This window comes from Pangasianodon hypophthalmus, chromosome 27, assembly GCF_027358585.1.
Source record: "Pangasianodon hypophthalmus isolate fPanHyp1 chromosome 27, fPanHyp1.pri, whole genome shotgun sequence".
Lineage (NCBI taxonomy): Eukaryota > Metazoa > Chordata > Actinopteri > Siluriformes > Pangasiidae > Pangasianodon > Pangasianodon hypophthalmus.
In genome coordinates this window covers 7539200-7556218 of record NC_069736.1, presented here as the reverse complement: position 1 = coordinate 7556218, position 17019 = coordinate 7539200, and the positions used below count along the sequence as shown (strand labels likewise).

Genomic DNA, 17019 nt, shown 5'->3' with positions numbered 1-17019 from the left:
GTCCTGCATCAGCTGTCAGCGGACCGGCAATTCAAAGCGGATTATTCGGCGGTGTTGATCCAAAACGGATATTTATTTTCGAATTTATTACTGGATAGATATAGCAAATAAGTGTGATATTGTTGGGATCGATATTTTGTGTATATCGTTGTGAAAACGGCGTTTTAGCGGCTAACCTCGGCTAGCATCCACCTCATCACTCGGAGCCTCCGGAGTGAACGTTAGAGCCGCTCGTCTGTTTCAAACGGATGGCTAAATATCGCTTTTAAACCAATTTATTTTTGGTTTCTTGTGGAACTCAAGGGGAAAAGAAGGGTGTGAGTATCATTCTATAACAACCCAGGTGTTTTACCTTATCACAAATATTTGTGAATATTATCTTTCTTCCCGGCAGTGGAGAGTTGAATAGTAAGGTTAGCTGGTTAGCTAGCACAGCGAAAACAAGACTTTCAGGAGTGTTCAAAGTTGATTTAAAGCTTCTCGGGATTCCGTGAAACTTTTTTCCTCGCGCTAAGCTGAAAAACTGGACAATAGCTGATTTCATCGGCTACAATCCCGCGCTTTATTTCACATGATGCACCAGCAGGGCTCGTTTGTGTCGCCTATTCTGGGCGGTGTGTTCTGCCAGTGCCGCTCGGAGGAGTACCGGCTTTCCGACCCAGGCGGCGGGGTTAGTGGGGGTGGTGTGGGGGTTAGTGGGGGTGGTGTGGGGGTTAGTACTCCTCTCCTCGCCGCCAGAGACGAGCCGCATGTCTGCGCCGTGTGTGGCTGTCCCGAGCAGGAGCATCGCCTCAAGGTCCTGTTCCAGATCCTGGACGTGAACAGAGACGGAGGGATCTGTGTGAACGACCTGACCATCGGCCTGAAGAAACTCGGGCTCCATCGCACCGAGCATGAGCTTAGGGTGAGTATGAGATAAAGTCATTTCAACACTAATAATAAGAATAAGGGTTCTCTGGATAGGTACAGGTTCTGAGCCTCCCTAGGTAGAGCCTTAGCCCCAAAGACACAGCCCAAGAACTATACATATATATATATATATATATATATATATATATATATATATATATATATATATATATATATATAAAGTATAAACCCTTTTTCAGCACTAAAATACTGACAAAAACTCTTTAAAGGTTATTCAGGAGATCTCTGGAGAGTTAATAGTTCTTAACCTCCTAACATGTTTTCTAAATAGAACCCCAAAGACACAGCCTAAGAGCTCATATACATACATACATACATACATACATATAGATAGATAGATATAAAATATAAACTAGAAAGTCTTTTTCAACACTAACATACTAGGAAAAACTCTAAAGGTTTTGCAGGAGCTCTCTGGATAGTTCATATTTCTTAGCTTCCTAACATGTCTTCTGGATAAAACCTTTACAGACACCCCAAAGACACAGCTGAAGAGTGTGTGTATGTATATATACATATATATAATATGAAACAAACAAACTATAAAGCCTTTTTCCACACAAACATACTAGCAAAAACTCATTAAAGGTTTTGCAGGAGATCTTTAAAGAGTTAATAGTACTTGGCCTCCTAACATGTCTCCTAGATAGAGCCTTTAAAGGTACCCTAAATGCACAGCCTATGAATTCATATATATAAATAAACCATAAAGCCTTTTTCCACACGAACATACTAGCAAAAACTCTTTAAAGGTTTTGCAGGAGATCTTTGGAGAGTTATTTCTTAGCCTCCTAACGTGTCTTCTGGATAAAACCTTTAAAGGTAACCCTAAGGCACAGCAGAAGAACTCGTGTGTGTGTGTGTGTGTGTGTGTGTGTGTGTGTGTGTGTGTAATAAACTATATTACATACTAGCAAGAACTCTTTAAAGGTTATGCAGGAGATCTCTGGAGAGTTATAGTTCTTGGCCTTCTAAAATGGTTCTACATTAGAGTACAGTTTCACGGTATGACAACCTAGTCTAAAAATATCACAGTTTCATGGTATCACAGTTCATAGGAAGGATCTTTTTTGAAAACTACTTTTCCAAAAACTCTTTTACACTGTCAGTAGGTATCATGTTGTAAGCAGACAGATAGATGAGATGGTGAACTGAGCCAAAAAAAAAAAAAAAATCTAACTAGCGTGATAGTTTGTGGTGCTTCTTAGCCAAAAATAAGAGCATTGTTAGTTCTTGGTCTTCTGTGCGTTTGATAGCCCTCGTTTATGGTGAAGTTACAGACGTGCAGACGTAACAATGTAACGTGTTAACAACACTAATGGATTACGCAGCCAGATGGTTTGCAGTGCAGAACAGGTGGTTTGCTCTGGTATGATTTAGGAGTCAAGAGGGAGAGGGTTGTGAAATTTTGGGGGAGTCGCAACTGAACACAAAAGGGATGAGAAACATTGGAGTGAGGAATTTGACCAGGTTGATGGAATAAACAGAACACATTTAAATAAAAAAAAAAAGTCAGCGATGAGGTAACCGTCCAATCATACAGCGCGATTAACCGTGACACCATAACAGCCCTATTCTACATGGAAAGTTTCAGGGTAACCCCAAAAGGACAGAAGAACTCTAGAAAAGAGTGGACACTTCATGGCCACTTTACTTAGTGCAGCTACCTTGCATCTTCACTCATTAGCCATTTTATCAGGTATACCTACCATATAGTAGGTGCACATTATAGGTGTACTCTTCCTGTCTGTAGGCCATCTGTTGCTACGCACAATTAGTGGTCCATCAGTCATGCACGGTTAGTTCCCCCACCCCATTTATCAGTGGAAAGGAACCGTAAAACCAGAGCTGAGCAGATATTGTTTCTGTAGTGGACCACACATAGGTCAGTGACACTGGCACAGCATGTGTATGCCTCTGGTACGAGTGTATCAGATACGGATATAACAGTCCAAGACTGAGCATCTGTACCGAGGTCTATACTGGCCTGTAATGCTGGATTGGATTGGATTGGATTGGATTTGACATATTTTTCAATCCAGTCCACTGAGATTTTATGCCATGAGCATGTGGAATTACACGATACAACTTGTCATAAAGTCTGCTGCCATTACGACAAATACATGTTGATACAGTTTGTTTTAAAGGGGTTTCCTCAGGGTTCTAGCTTCCTGAAGGGGTTCTACTTGGAACCTTTTCTGAAGGGGAAACTTTCTGTTTGTTTGTTTTTTCAGAGAGTGAAACGGGTTATCGAGTGTATTTATAATGAGTACTAAATGTAGCACAGTTCACATAGAATACTATATCGAACCACTCTTTGGTAAGGTATTTATATATTTTCGGACATAGCCGAGTAGTTTAAGATATTTGGAAGTATTGGTGTAGAGGAACAGTGGAGCTGACCATTCAGACTGAATTTCATTTGTTTGATTTCTGTATTGAGTTTTCAAGAATTTAGAAAATGTGAGAAAAAATGTAGCTTGAGAACCTGAATTCAGCCCTCTGGGGGCTTGTTTTGAATCACTTCTATGGGCTGGGGGTTGAGAGCTTTGTGTAAATTAGATAAGATAAATTAGTCAATTTAACAGTGAATGTATAGTCTAATACACATGCATGTATTGTGGATGATTACAGGACACACATCTGTAGAAATGACAAATTGTTACTACAATCTGACAATAGTGCCGGCTGCAGTGTAAATCACAGGTTTATATTGATGTTCTCGTTCCAATATGTTATCGTTAACAACTCATTCGCTTATTCACAGGGACGTTTATAGCAGACGTTCACGTATTTTAAGACTAATAGCAGATAAAAAGTGCTACTTAACAACGAAAAACCTATAGATGTTGTTCTGGTGAGATGTTTTGTAAGATGATGTTGAAAATGTAAGAACATTTATTAAAAAAAGAAGGCTTCAGTTAGCGTCAGCACTTTATTATTAGCTTCAAGAGAGAGGAAAGAGAGGCTGTAATGGAATGACTGTCTATAGCTCCTATAATAAAAGTGAGATCAGGAACTAACTTGGAGGTTCCACAACAATAAATCTAACTATAAATTAATAAAAACATGAGTGTAGTCTAACCGTACTTTAAAGAAAATGTCTGCAGTATAAGATGAATATTTTGGGGTAAAATTGATGTTGGGCATGTTTCTATTAGAATGCCTTTGCCATATAGACTAGGCAACCCTACATTGTGGTCCAGAATAGACATATCCATCAATGGCAATAATTGAGATCATTTTGAGAAATGAAGTCCTGATTTTACTCTCTGTCCCTGCTGTGTCAACTCTTGTTTTCAGTTTTCAGTTTTTAAAGCTGCACCTCATCGTCATTCTCTCTGCTGCATGAGTTCCACCTAGTGTGTGCGGCTCAGTGTTGTATTCAACGTTGATTGTGTTTTTAGCTGCTGATGTTGACAAAAGGTCTTTGTAGTGTTTAGAACAAAACCTGTGAGGCTTCTAGGTTTAAAAAAAAAAGTGCCCAAGTTGCACAAATCATTTTTGATGCCCAAATATGGTGGGACATTTCTTAGGAATGTGACCGTAATTTTCAAACATTATCGTCTCGAATTGTCACATCCATCAACCAAAACATCCGCCTTTAAAATCCAAATAGAATCGCAACACCATGATCAGATAAAGATCTAGTGATTCTTGCCTCAGGATTCAGAGCTAAGTGAAATATAACAAGAACACTCAGTAGGCAGAACAGATGCCCACTAGGAATGCGTCCAGGAACAATGTTCCACGTACACTTGTTCAGCACGTCCTAGCTTAGTCTACTAAAAGTGAGAATGATTAAGGGTTCAATATTCTCTTTATAAAATCAAGGCAGTGGATTTAATGATTAACTCCACTCTGAGATATCCTAGTCTCAGGATTAGGATTTAATCATGCTTTCTGTACAAACAGAGCATGTCAATCACAGGGGTTGTGTACAGCTGGGAGCATAATGTAGCCCAGTTTGTGGAATGAAAGCATTAAAATCTCGGTCAGTATTCATAGCTTTTATTTCAGTACAGCTATTCTCCAGTTATTCACTCTTTACCACTTAGTTTAATTTGGTATTTTGCTCTGACTGGAAAAAAGTCATCAGTGTTTATACATCTCAACGGAAGAAAAACAGCTTGTGCTGCTCTACTCTCATAAGTCTACTTTCATATAGTCTCATAAGCCAGCACTGGTAGAGAGTCTGGTGCGTTTCGTCAATAAACTCGGCCTAGAATCGCTTACTTTCACAAAAACAGGGCTTTTTGACTGACAGGGCAGGTGACCAACCACAAACATTTTCCCGCAGGTCATCAGCAAACAGAGAGATTATCTTGTTTGCTCACCACGCATAACTTGTTAATAGCCTTTAATCAGGGTGTTGTGTAAACTTTAGCAACTGTAGCATGCTCTGAAAGGCTTATTGTGTCGCAAACGTTTGTTTTCCCTCTGAAAACCAGAGACCCAATCAGATTGCAACATTCTGAAGCTTGTGGCCAGAAAAGTGTATAAAAAAAAAAAGTATTTTTTAATTCTTGTGTGTTACGTTTTTCTGTTGACATTTTGCAGTCTTTTGTGAACTTTGGTTGACTGGGAACTAGCTATAGAAATCTTCTCCTGATCAGCAATTCATGAAAACACTTTAAACAATATGGAAAGTTCTAGCAGACAAAGCTTCAACAGATGTGCCTCGAGTGATTGGTGAAGGAGAAAAAAAAAAAGAAGAAAATTTGCTTTTTCATATACAAACGCTGTTGGAGAATCAGGAGTGAGTCGGTCTGTGCTGGTGTTGGTGTTGGTGCTTGAGAACTGCTGTCACATGCTTACCCAAATGCTTTGCAAATAAAATGTTTTGAATCGCCTTCCCTGAACTGAGTTTGCAAATTTCATTCCAGCCACAGCTGCCTGTTGAAGCTACTCGGGTTCATAGCACAATGGTGTAATGGTTCACATTATGGTTGTTAGATTAAGTGTTTGATTGCACAATCGTCCAAGTCCAGGAGTGTAATTATTGATGTGCTCTGGGTGGAAAGGAGACATGTAAATAAATGAATCTGTAAATAAAAAAATACATACATAAGTAAGCAAACTTTGACATGGCATAAAAGGAAGTTTAGTTAATAAGTCAGCAAGTTACTGTATGTGTAATGGAAAAGATGATGGAAATGAGGCTCTGGACAGCCAGATGACATGTTCCTGCCATGAAGTCATGTTTTTTCAGTTGAAAGTTATTCAGGAAGGGGAAGTTGTGTTAACACTAAGCGACACAAGCTGTTGGTAAAATACGCGAAGACGTTCTGAACCTTTGTCCTTCGTCCTCTTCAGTAGTATGTATTGTGTGTGTAGGTGTGTGTGTGTTGTATCTTTGTCCCCGGATCTTTGCCCTCAGCTTTTGATACCTATCATACCTATGATTAATCTGACTAATTTCCTTCTTGTTACTGTATCGCAAGATTTAAGCCAGTGAGCTTCACTGTATAATATTTTCTGTACAAGCGCTTATAGTTCTTGTATTTGTCCACTATATATGGAGTGAAGTAAGGTGCTCCTTAATGATAAAATGACCACAGGGCAATCTTTTACTCTATCTGTTCACTTTCATCATTCTGTTGTGATTCTCTCTTGGGAAAGCATGAGGCATTTCAGAAAGGTCATTCTGCTAAACAAACATCGCCCAGATTGGACAGCAATGATGTATGTAGATGTGATATATCCGTTCTTTTTGTATTTCAGTCCACTTAAAACATTACCATAGATTTTTGTACAAGAAAAAAAACAGTCATAATTTTTACCATTTTCCAAACTTTCCAACCTCTCCCTCGGGCTGTATTTGTTTGTCTTTAAGACTCCTGTATGAAAATGAGCTCTCTTCTGATTGGTTGGTCACTTCACAAATTAGGCAGCCTAAAAATTGACTGCCTAAAATTATTCAGAGCACGCCCCTACTTGAGACACTGAAAGAAACTCTGAGAGATGAATAATGGCATCAGCACGTTCAAAGCTGTAAAAGTGATTTTAAAAATAGGCAAATGTTAGTTCTGTCGTTTTTGTGAAGTTTGAGGAAGGCAGAGAACCCAGAGGGAAACCCTCTGAACATGAGGAGAACATGTGAATCTCCGCACAGACAGTAACCCAAGCTCAGGATCAAACCAGGAACCACTACACCACCGTGCAACCTTCTATATAAAGAGCATGTCTTATTTATCCAGTCATGATTCGATTCGATTCACGATACTGACTTCACGATTTTCAGAATATTTAATTTTAATGAACAAAATTTAATTTTAATGAAAACAGATTATGACTGAAAAGACTCCTTTATTTCTGAATCATAAACAATGCAAAACAATGTTAAATTTTTTTTGTCTGTATAAAAACTAAATAAATCAAAAATTGCTATTAAACAAGGCTTAATATTGTAAACAAAACATTTCCATCTTAAAAATAAACAATCACATTTATAAATTCTCCTCCAGAAAAAAATTATTGAATAAACAAAGTCTGTGACCCAGGGAAAATGATCAATTGAAACAAAATCAACACAAAAATGAGCGCCATTTTAACCATAAATAGAGCTCCAAAGTCGGCTAAAATGCCCGTGGTTGAATTCCTAACTTCAGTGTCGTTTGAAAGCTACTGAAGTGCTCTTTTAGTTATAAAATAGTTGTGTAAACATATAACTTGTAATGCATGTTCGTCATTGTGATTCCGAGCTATCAGTCGCTTCACAAGTGCAGATGATTCCCAGTTATGGCGCAGGCTCTCCACGTGACCAGCATGCTTTCTGTATATTGTAACTCTCTGGAATGCACAGATTGAGCTCTTGCATTAGACGCAATTAATAGAATGCTGATTTCCACGAAGTGACTCGCATTTTCCAATGTTGCGCATCATCCCGTTTTTGCATCACAGTGCATCATGTCATGATGCAACGTTACATCCCTACTACGTAATGAAGTTCTGTTGTGGCACGGTTAACAGTAATTACCTGAACTAAAAGAATCAAGCTGATGTTGATCACTTCTCCTTTCATATGATTACTCACACTTTGTAAACATTTACTTTACAGTCAGCTGTGCTTTTCCAACTTATAATCGCTGTTGTTTTGTGCAAGAGGCACAGTTCAGGGCTGTGATCTGTTCAGTGTCGGATACTGGTCACATTAAAACGATAATGTGGACATATCATAACAAAATATGACATGTGGTCAGTAAATGCTGTCTGAATGTAACCAAGGACACTGTGAAACACAGTTCCTGTTAAGCAGATTACAATGGCTGTGGGGTGTATCATGGAAGAAGCTCAAAGATTCAACCCATTTTACATGCTCTTACCTATAACTACAAGATGGACAGTATGCACCCAGTTAAGTACATCATACTGTTCAGAAAAACCACTCGAGCTTCTATAATTCTGCAAGTTGGCATACTACATCCTCATTAACAAAACAGACTGTGTTTTTCAACTCACCAAGTTATCATTAAGTAACAAAGTTGCTGTGAGCGAGCACTATAAGACCATATTTACTGCGCTGAATTTATTGCATGGCTGACTCACCCTTCCATGTAGTATGCCACCACCCTACTCCTGATTGACCAGATTAGTCTAATAATTTTCTTTTTCTCAGCTGCAATGCACCGGGAGTGCTAGAGAATCCTGAGAAATCAGAGGTGGTGTTTCTGCTCTATTAAACCCCATCATGACTAATGTTTTGAGCATACTCACAGAACTTGATTCTCAGAAATGGAGTGGACAGTTACTTAGAATTCACACCACCAACTTGGGCATATGCAACTTTGTGTACAATCCACACTGCTTCTGTCATCCATGGACTTTGTCTTAATTAGGATCTTAGCAGCCTGACTCATCTTTGTTTCACCAAGTCCTGTCAAAGAGCGTTTGGGGAAAAAACAATAATCTTTCTTTTTCTTTTTCTCTCCAATTTGGTCATTTGCCAATTCCCATTCACCAGCCAGCTCTCCCCATTGCATGATAGCTATAGGAGGGTGAAGGCTAATGTGTGCTGGCTCTGAGACATGTGAAGTCAGCCAACTGCATCTTTTCAAACTGCTGCTCATGTTGCGTCACAGGACAGCCAGCGTAAAACAATCGGAAGTGCTAAAGTGCTATCTACCCTCTTCTGCATACATGAGCCCCCACAAAGAAGCACGGGCAGTTTTGCTCCGTAGACTCCCGGCCACGGATAGCTGGGGCACTGCTGAGATTCAAAGTGATGATCTCCCAGTAATAGGGTGAATACTTTCCTTTTGCACCACTCGGGAACCCATGTTTTAACTGTAGTTTTCATGCCCATATGTACAGCAATGCCACTTAAACAGTTCACTTAAATATGTTCATTTAAAGTAGTTCACATAAAGAGGAAAGACTGAGAGTGAAGAAACACCATATCTGTTTGTGTTTATTCTGGTTACTCATGTTTGTGCACTCATACCTTATAAATTGTGTGTGTTATTTCAATAGACATCTGTTTTCACACTACACTAATCTGCACAAGTTTAAAAAAAAAAAAAAAAAAACAGTGTGGTAAAAATGGACAATCTATTTTTCTGACTTGGCATATGTTCACTGGTGGGCCACAGAGTGTATAAGTGTGTTTACTGTCCGAATTCATTTGAATGTCATTATATTGGTTTAGTTGCCTTGGTTTTTTTTTTCAGGAATTCTTTTGGAAATTTTCCTAACTACGTTTTCATTACTGGTAGGTCAATGCAGTTTGTGAATCTGTTTATTGTCTGGCATGAGTCTTGACGTGAGCTGGTGTTGACATGAGATGGTGTTGATTAAATTGGGTAAAATGGGTATCTGTGTATCTGTTGCATGAGACAGGTGTGAGATGGACAACAAAAATGCTTTAGAAATGCTTTTTGAAGCATTCAGGCATCTTTTAGGTTTACGGGATACGGAACTACTTTCTCCATGTCTCTATATTTTTTTTCTTGAAATGAAAGAGGCTGAACTGGAAGGCTTATGTTATGTTATGTGGAGTGATAACCAAAAGAGGGCACTAATGGCCACTGAGTTTTTGTATAGAAAGCTGTAGTGTCATGTAATATGTGACCCTCTCATCCTTGTAAACAATGTTAGACATTTAATCTCATATGTCTTCTCATATTTATCTAAATAAATATGCAAATGCTTCAGATTTCTAACTAGTAGGCGAGACTATAACTGAGAGTCCTGGAAAAAATTCCCTCATACCTGGACTGTGGGCCACTGAGGTGTCTCTGCTGAGGTAAAATTATTGCGTAAGTGTCTGTGTAAGAGCAGTCAGTGGGAATGACTTAAACGTCTCTTACCCAAAGCTGACAAACCCTGTGGAGAGCAGAGCCCATTCACACACAAGACTGTGTTGTATGTGCACAGTGTGTGTGTTTTTTTATATGGAGTTATTTTTATGCTAACAGTAATAAATAAAATTACAAAATTACAAGCAGTGTACTAAGTATATTGCCAATACAGATAATTCTCAGTTAGACTTTTTCAATACGTACTTGCTCACTTTGCTGCTCTTTTTTATTTTATTTAGATATTTCTTTTAAATTTAATTTTAATTTTATTTATTTTTTGTAATTATTTCTTTTTTGCTTCAGGAATTTTCCCTTTGCTTCCAACTTGTCATATTGTTCACTGGAAGGTCAGTCTTACATTAAGCTGTAAATCTTAACTGCCTGTTGGTTAACTGGATGTTTTTTGAGCCATAACCACATCGGTACCATCAGGGCTGTTTCTAAACCTTTGGGGGCCCTATGTGACATCCAGCTTGGGGTAGGAAGAACATACCTCCAATTGTACCACCCCCCAAAAAAATACCACCCACAATCATACCATCTTCAATCATCCCACTTCCCCCCAATCATATACTATATGGCCAAAAGTTTATGGACATCTGACCATCACTCTCACATGTACTTTTTGAACATCCTGTTCCTAATTTTAGTCTCCCTTTGCTTTTATAATAACCTCCACTCTTCTGGGAAGGCTTTACACTAGATTTTGGAGTGTGGTTGTGGGGATTTCTGCTCATTCAGCCACAAGAGCATTAGTGGATGGTGGATGAAGAGGCCTAGGGTGCAATCGGTATTCCAGTTCATTGCAAAGGTGTTCGCCCCATCCATACCATCCTCAATCATACCATCCTCACTCATGCCGCCCCAATCATACCACCCAAAGATGCCACCTTAATTATACCATCCTCAGTCATACCATCCTCAAACATGCTGCCCCAGTCATACCACCCAATCATACTGGCCCAATCATACCACCCCAATAATACCATCCTCAGTGACACCCCCCACCTCAGTCATAGACTATATGGCCAAAGGTTTGTGGACGCCCCAATTGTACCACCATCATACCACCCCATTCATAGCCTCATTCTTATAGGTCCCCCTGGTGGCTCTTGCTTATTCAACTTATATGCTTTGTAACTATACATGGCCCTTCAAAAGTTTTGCATTTTACAATTTATCTACAAAAAATAAACTTAAGATGTTAAAGATGTGGAATGATACAGCAATCTAAATCATAAGGTAAATATTTTATTCCTGGAATATTCTGGGCTATGTGGAGACGAAATATTATAACCTAGAGGCAAAGCGTAGGCATATGAGTTATATGTTATTTGGCCATTCTTGTTACTTACAATAATGAAGGAATATTTCTGATGTCTGTGAAACCGAAAACAAAATGTCTTGATGCAGATGGCATGTCTTGGTCGTCTCTGATATGCAAAAATTATGCAAACTGATGCACCACTGTAGCTCAGTTCCAGGCTCAGTTCTGCTGCTGAGCATGTGGTCAAGACTGTTGAACAATCATCTCTCTAAATTGTAATTGACCAAGGTATTTAAAATGTGCACATTTTTTGTAAGACCTTCATGTGAAAAATGTGTCAAAAATCAGAGGCAGTGGAAAAAAAATCTAGAAGCAAAAAACACATCTGGCAAATTCTCAAAAATAAAATAAAAGAAAGGAGTAATGAGCTAATCTAATGTATTTTTATTAAAACTTTTAATAACAATATAAATCAGATGATAAATTATATAATTAATTAGTTAATTAATTAATTAATAAGAAGGCATTTTTGTGCAAAGAAAAAAATTAAATTAGCCCAATACTTCTCTCTCTTAAATTTTATTTTTGAGAGTATGGCTCTGGATGGTTATGTGTTTATTATTATTATTATTATTAGTAGTAGTCGTAGTAGTAGTAGTAGTAGTTGCTGTTATTTGTATTTAATATTTTACTTGTATATCTTGTAATTTTAAAATTCAATTTAATTACATATAAATACACACACACACACACACACACACACACACACACACACACACACATACATGCAGCTGTGTAAATGTCTTTGTCTGTAGAATCTCCGCCTGCATGCCTGTTGCCTGGGGTTTCCATGGAGATCCTGACAATGACTGAGTGACTAAGGGAAAAGAAGAGAGGACTGTTATAGGGGGGGAAAAAAAAGTGTCAGCAGATTTCCACACTGCTGAATGGTCTGATCCATAGATTGATCTATTAGTCATCAGTCTGCAGGCTTCTTACTGGCTGTATAGGCACTCTCGAGGCAGGACTTGGCAGTGTGCTGGATTCTGATAGGCTGCCGTAAGGCTGCAGTGAGCTTGCAGCTTTTTTGCTGCCTTTTTTTTTTATTCCAACCTGCATCACTTTTTGCCGGCTGTGGAGGTGGATAGCGTGGGACTGACCAGGAGCAGCAGCTGCAGAAAGAGAGAGAGAGAAGCATGTCTTGCATATTGGTATTCATCGCTCGCTTACAGACATTGTGAGGATTCCCTTTTGCTGTTTCATTGACCACATAAATAATTGTCCAGTTGATGCCAGATTCCACATTTTTTGCACCAGTGGGCTTTTTTTTAATGAGTAAGATACAACAGATGCTTTTGTGGCAGAGGCTGAATTTCACAAGTCTTTTTTAAAGGACTGGTGGCTTTTTTGAGCTTATTCTGGAGATGTATGTGTGGCTGCTGAGGAAGCTGCAGTCTCCTCGTGTCCTCAGCTGCCCTCATCCTCCTGACCCACTCTCACTCAGCCCAAGCATCTGTGAATTTGTGAATGCGTAGAAGATAAGGATCAACTGTTAAACACAGTCAAACAGCTCTGCCATTCAGTTAAGGAAAGATACACACTGCATGTGTCTGTTTCTCACACTGACACATCCACAGGAGGAAATCCACTTATCTGTAGCATCTTATTAAGGATGCTGCCAGAAATGTGGTCGTCCATGCGCCGGTGGTTTTTAGGATCATCGACAGCTGAGAAGAATGAGCAAAATGATTCAAATCCCATGCAAAACAGCATTCTGGCAGATCCAGGTGGGAAAAAGCAGGAGAATGGCCCGACGCCAGCAAAGAAAACCACAGTGCTGATATTAGTGGCGCCCCCTAAAGACCTTCAGCAGGTATTGCTATCTGAGTCACAAAAAAAATAGTGTAGTGGTGTAGCCTTAATGTTGGCATTCACTGGGCCTGATGTTTCAAGTGGGATATAGATGGATTTATTCATAAATCTTTGCACAAGAAATTTGATATTCATGAAAATCCTGTAATTTCAGGGAAAAAAAACTTTCATATCCTACTCGTGCCCCTGAGTATGTGTGAATTTATGCATAAGAAGACTAATTGATGTAAATCTCAATTGTTTAGCTTCAAACTTACAGAAGTGCTTTATAGTCTATATTAAATTTGCACCTAGTTCACTATTCCTAGGACTAATAATTAAGCTAAAACCCTATATTTCAGTGACACAAATTTAATGAAAATTTTGTGAAACCCAGTCATTTCCTTTTAATGGCATTAATTAAACAAATATTAAAGATGAAAATACTTTAAAGAAAGAAGCCAACCTAAATCCATAAATTAAGATCAGTAATGCCAGTCATTCACTTAAGACAGAAGAAATGCTGCTGTATAAAAGGAGGATTATTTGGTCTGTGCATAGCGATAAGCCGCAACGAAATGATTTAGCTTAGGACGCTTATGAGGGAATGGATATTTAGACACTTGTATGATTTGTTTTGGAGGATGAAAGCTGACTTATAAATCTGTTCTGTTTCTGGTAGCCATCTCAGTGTTCAAATCAGTTCGGATTTAGGTGTATTATGTTCTTATTCCACACTTTGTTGTCAGAACAAATGAATCAGGTTCCTTTTCAAAGGTGCATGGGCACAGTGACAAAAATAAAATGTTTACTCAAAAATCAATCAATGTTGCTCAAAAATCAATTATATTACATTATTTAACTAGGATAAACAACGGCAAATTTTGATGTTGAAATATGGAGTGAGAGGGTGATAGTGTGTGTGTGTGTGTGTGTGTGCAGCTTGAAGGACTGTGCAGTGTGGAAGTAGCTCAAGGTGTTATAACAGTTAGAAATTTTTAATGGAAGTCAATGGGAATTTTGGCCACTTTGGGCTTCCGTAAAGGGAAAACCGTAATTTTGTTCAGTTAGAAAACGCACAGCACACTAACAGGCTGAAGGTTTGTGGTGAGTTTGATGCTTGTAGCTTGGAAGCTCTAGGAGGAGTTTTTGGGTCTCAATAATAATAATAATAATAATAATAATAATAATAATAATAATAAAAAAGCTGCAGAACAGAATGTTGGATTTGTCAAGCCAACATCATAACCTGAGGCACAGTGTCAACATCAAATCTGATCCACAGCATAGTTTTTATTACAGTGAAGGTGGGCATACTCGTTTGCAGAATGCCAGAATGTACTAGGACAGAATGTCATGACTCAAATTTAAGCTTGGCACAGTTGCCAGAGCCAACCATACTTTTAACACGGGATGACAAGGAATAAATAGTGCTGCCAGCCTAAAGGTGATTCCACTACTAGGGTGTTACTTACCCCCTAAAAATTGCTGCATTTTGCTGTTGAATGAGTAAGTGTTTTTTTGTTTGTTTGTTTGTTTGTTTTGTTTTTTTATTTTGTTTTTTTAGCATATTTGAATTAGAAAATACACATTTTAAAAAATTTACTTTTTTTTTAAACACTTTTTGGGTCGGGGGGAAAAAATCCAAGAAAAAAAGAAAGTATTTAAAGGCAAGAGGAATTAATACACATTTATATCACATACAATGAATATAACACATCTACACACTCCTGTCAAAATGGCAGGTTTTTGTGATGTAAGAAAATGTTGCAAAAAACATTCTAGGTCCATCAAATTGTAAGGGCATCTCCTGTGCACAGCCGCTTCAGGACACCCTACAGATTTTTAGTTGGATTCAGGTCTGGGTTCTGGCTTGTTCCTTCAAAAACATTGATCTTCTTTTGGTTAAGCCATTCCTTTGTTGATTTGGATGTATGCTTTGGGTCATTGTCATGCTGAAAGGTGAAATTCCTTTTCATCTTCAGCTTCTTAGCAGACACCTGAAGGTTTTGCATTAAAATCGACTGGTATTTGTAGCTATTCATGATTCCCTCCACCTTGATAAAAGCCACAGTTCTGGCTGAAGAAAAGTAGCCCTAAAGCATGATGCTGCCACCACCATGCTTCACTGTGAGTATGGTGTTCTTTTGATGATTTTTTTTTTTTTTGCACCAAACACCTATCACCCTATCCCATAGCACAGACATGTGAAGAATACAAGAGATTGCTGTCACATCCAGAGAGTAATCGCTACTTGTCAGATATTCCCTATAGCTCCCTTAATGTTGTTGTTGGTCTCTTGGCAGTCTCCCTGGTAGGTTTTGTCTTGTCCTTTTGTAAATTTTGGAGGGACGTCCTGCTCTTGATGTCGTCACTGTGGTACTTCATTTTCTTTGTTGATGGTGGCCTTTATGGAGTTCCATGGTACATCTAATGTTTTGGAAATTCTTTTATACCCCTCTCCTGATCGATTCCTTTCAACAAGTGAGATACCATGCATGCATTATGAGCTCTTTGCAGACCATGGCTTCAGCAGTTGGATGAAACCAAGAAGATGTACATAAAATCCTACAGAAACAGCTGATCTTTATTTGGGGTTAATCAGAATAATTTCATTGATGACAGCTGTATGATAATTACTATTAACATGAAATTGAATGTGATTCATTCCGAACACAGTCACATTCACAGTTAAAGTGTGTACACTTACGCAACCAGGTTATTGTAACTTATTTATTTTTCCTATTTTTCCCTAAAATGTTTCTGATTGTTTTTCACTTTATTTTTATACGTTGTAATTTCACACTGAGATCTGATATGATTTATGTTGGTTTCATTTTTTTTTTTTTTACATCACAAAACCTGCCATTTTAAGAGGGGTGTGTAAACTTTTTATATCCATTGTACTTAAATACTGTGATAATGAAGGAACATCTGAGAAGCCCAGCTGGCATGAAATGTCTTGTTGTTTTCATCATTTTAAAGCAAGAAGTGAACATTTCACACCGCTCTGTGTAGGTTAGGAGAAACGAGAATGGAGACAAGGTAAATGAAGGCTACAATGATCACTATAATCCAGTGATCTCATTCTCATATCTACTACAACAGTAACAGATTCTCACTCTCTCAGCACTGAACATAATATGGACACTGGATACTGCTGTGTAACTTATTGTACGAGGTGGATCCTGTTAAGTTGGCCATGTCTTTCCCAGAAAATGGCATCAAATTTATTTACCTAATTTCAGTAATAAATTGATGAGAAGAATTCCTGCTTTCTCAATTGGCCCACTTAGCCCTGACTTTTTGTTTTTTGTTTGCTTTTTATTTTAAAATACATGTATTAGGAGCAGCATTATTACCTAGTCTTGGTTTGCTTCAACATGTAGATCGACTTTAACAAAAGTACAAACTTATGCCCTGTTTCCTGTCAACATCCGTTTGTCACTGTAAATATTACTCACTCATTCATTGTTTTCATTTAGCTTCTGAATGGGCTGAGATTAAAATAGCACAATATCAGGGTAGGCCTCAGTGTTGCATCGTTATATCACAGGAAAAAAAAGCTTCAAATAGACTTTGTATATATTCAGCTAACAAAAGATTAAGATACATGAGAATGTTATTCATGTCTGTCTGCATCAACAGTCTATGTAAAGATTGCATCCAGCA

At 38.3% G+C, this 17019-nt stretch overlaps 1 protein-coding gene across 4 annotated transcripts in view; it reads left to right on the top strand.

Moving 5' to 3' along the window:
• Positions 1-17019, top strand: part of slc25a25b (solute carrier family 25 member 25b) — a 31035-nt gene continuing 14016 nt past the window's right edge. For 2 of the 4 annotated variants that reach the window (XM_053230386.1, XM_053230384.1), the window contains exon 1: positions 4-904. In XM_053230386.1, the coding sequence (XP_053086361.1) occupies positions 572-904 (333 nt within the window). In that variant the 5' untranslated portion in view covers positions 4-571. Of the gene's footprint in view, positions 905-17019 lie in introns of all 4 variants that reach the window. The other 2 variants (XM_053230385.1, XM_026921994.3) reach the window with 2 other exon arrangements.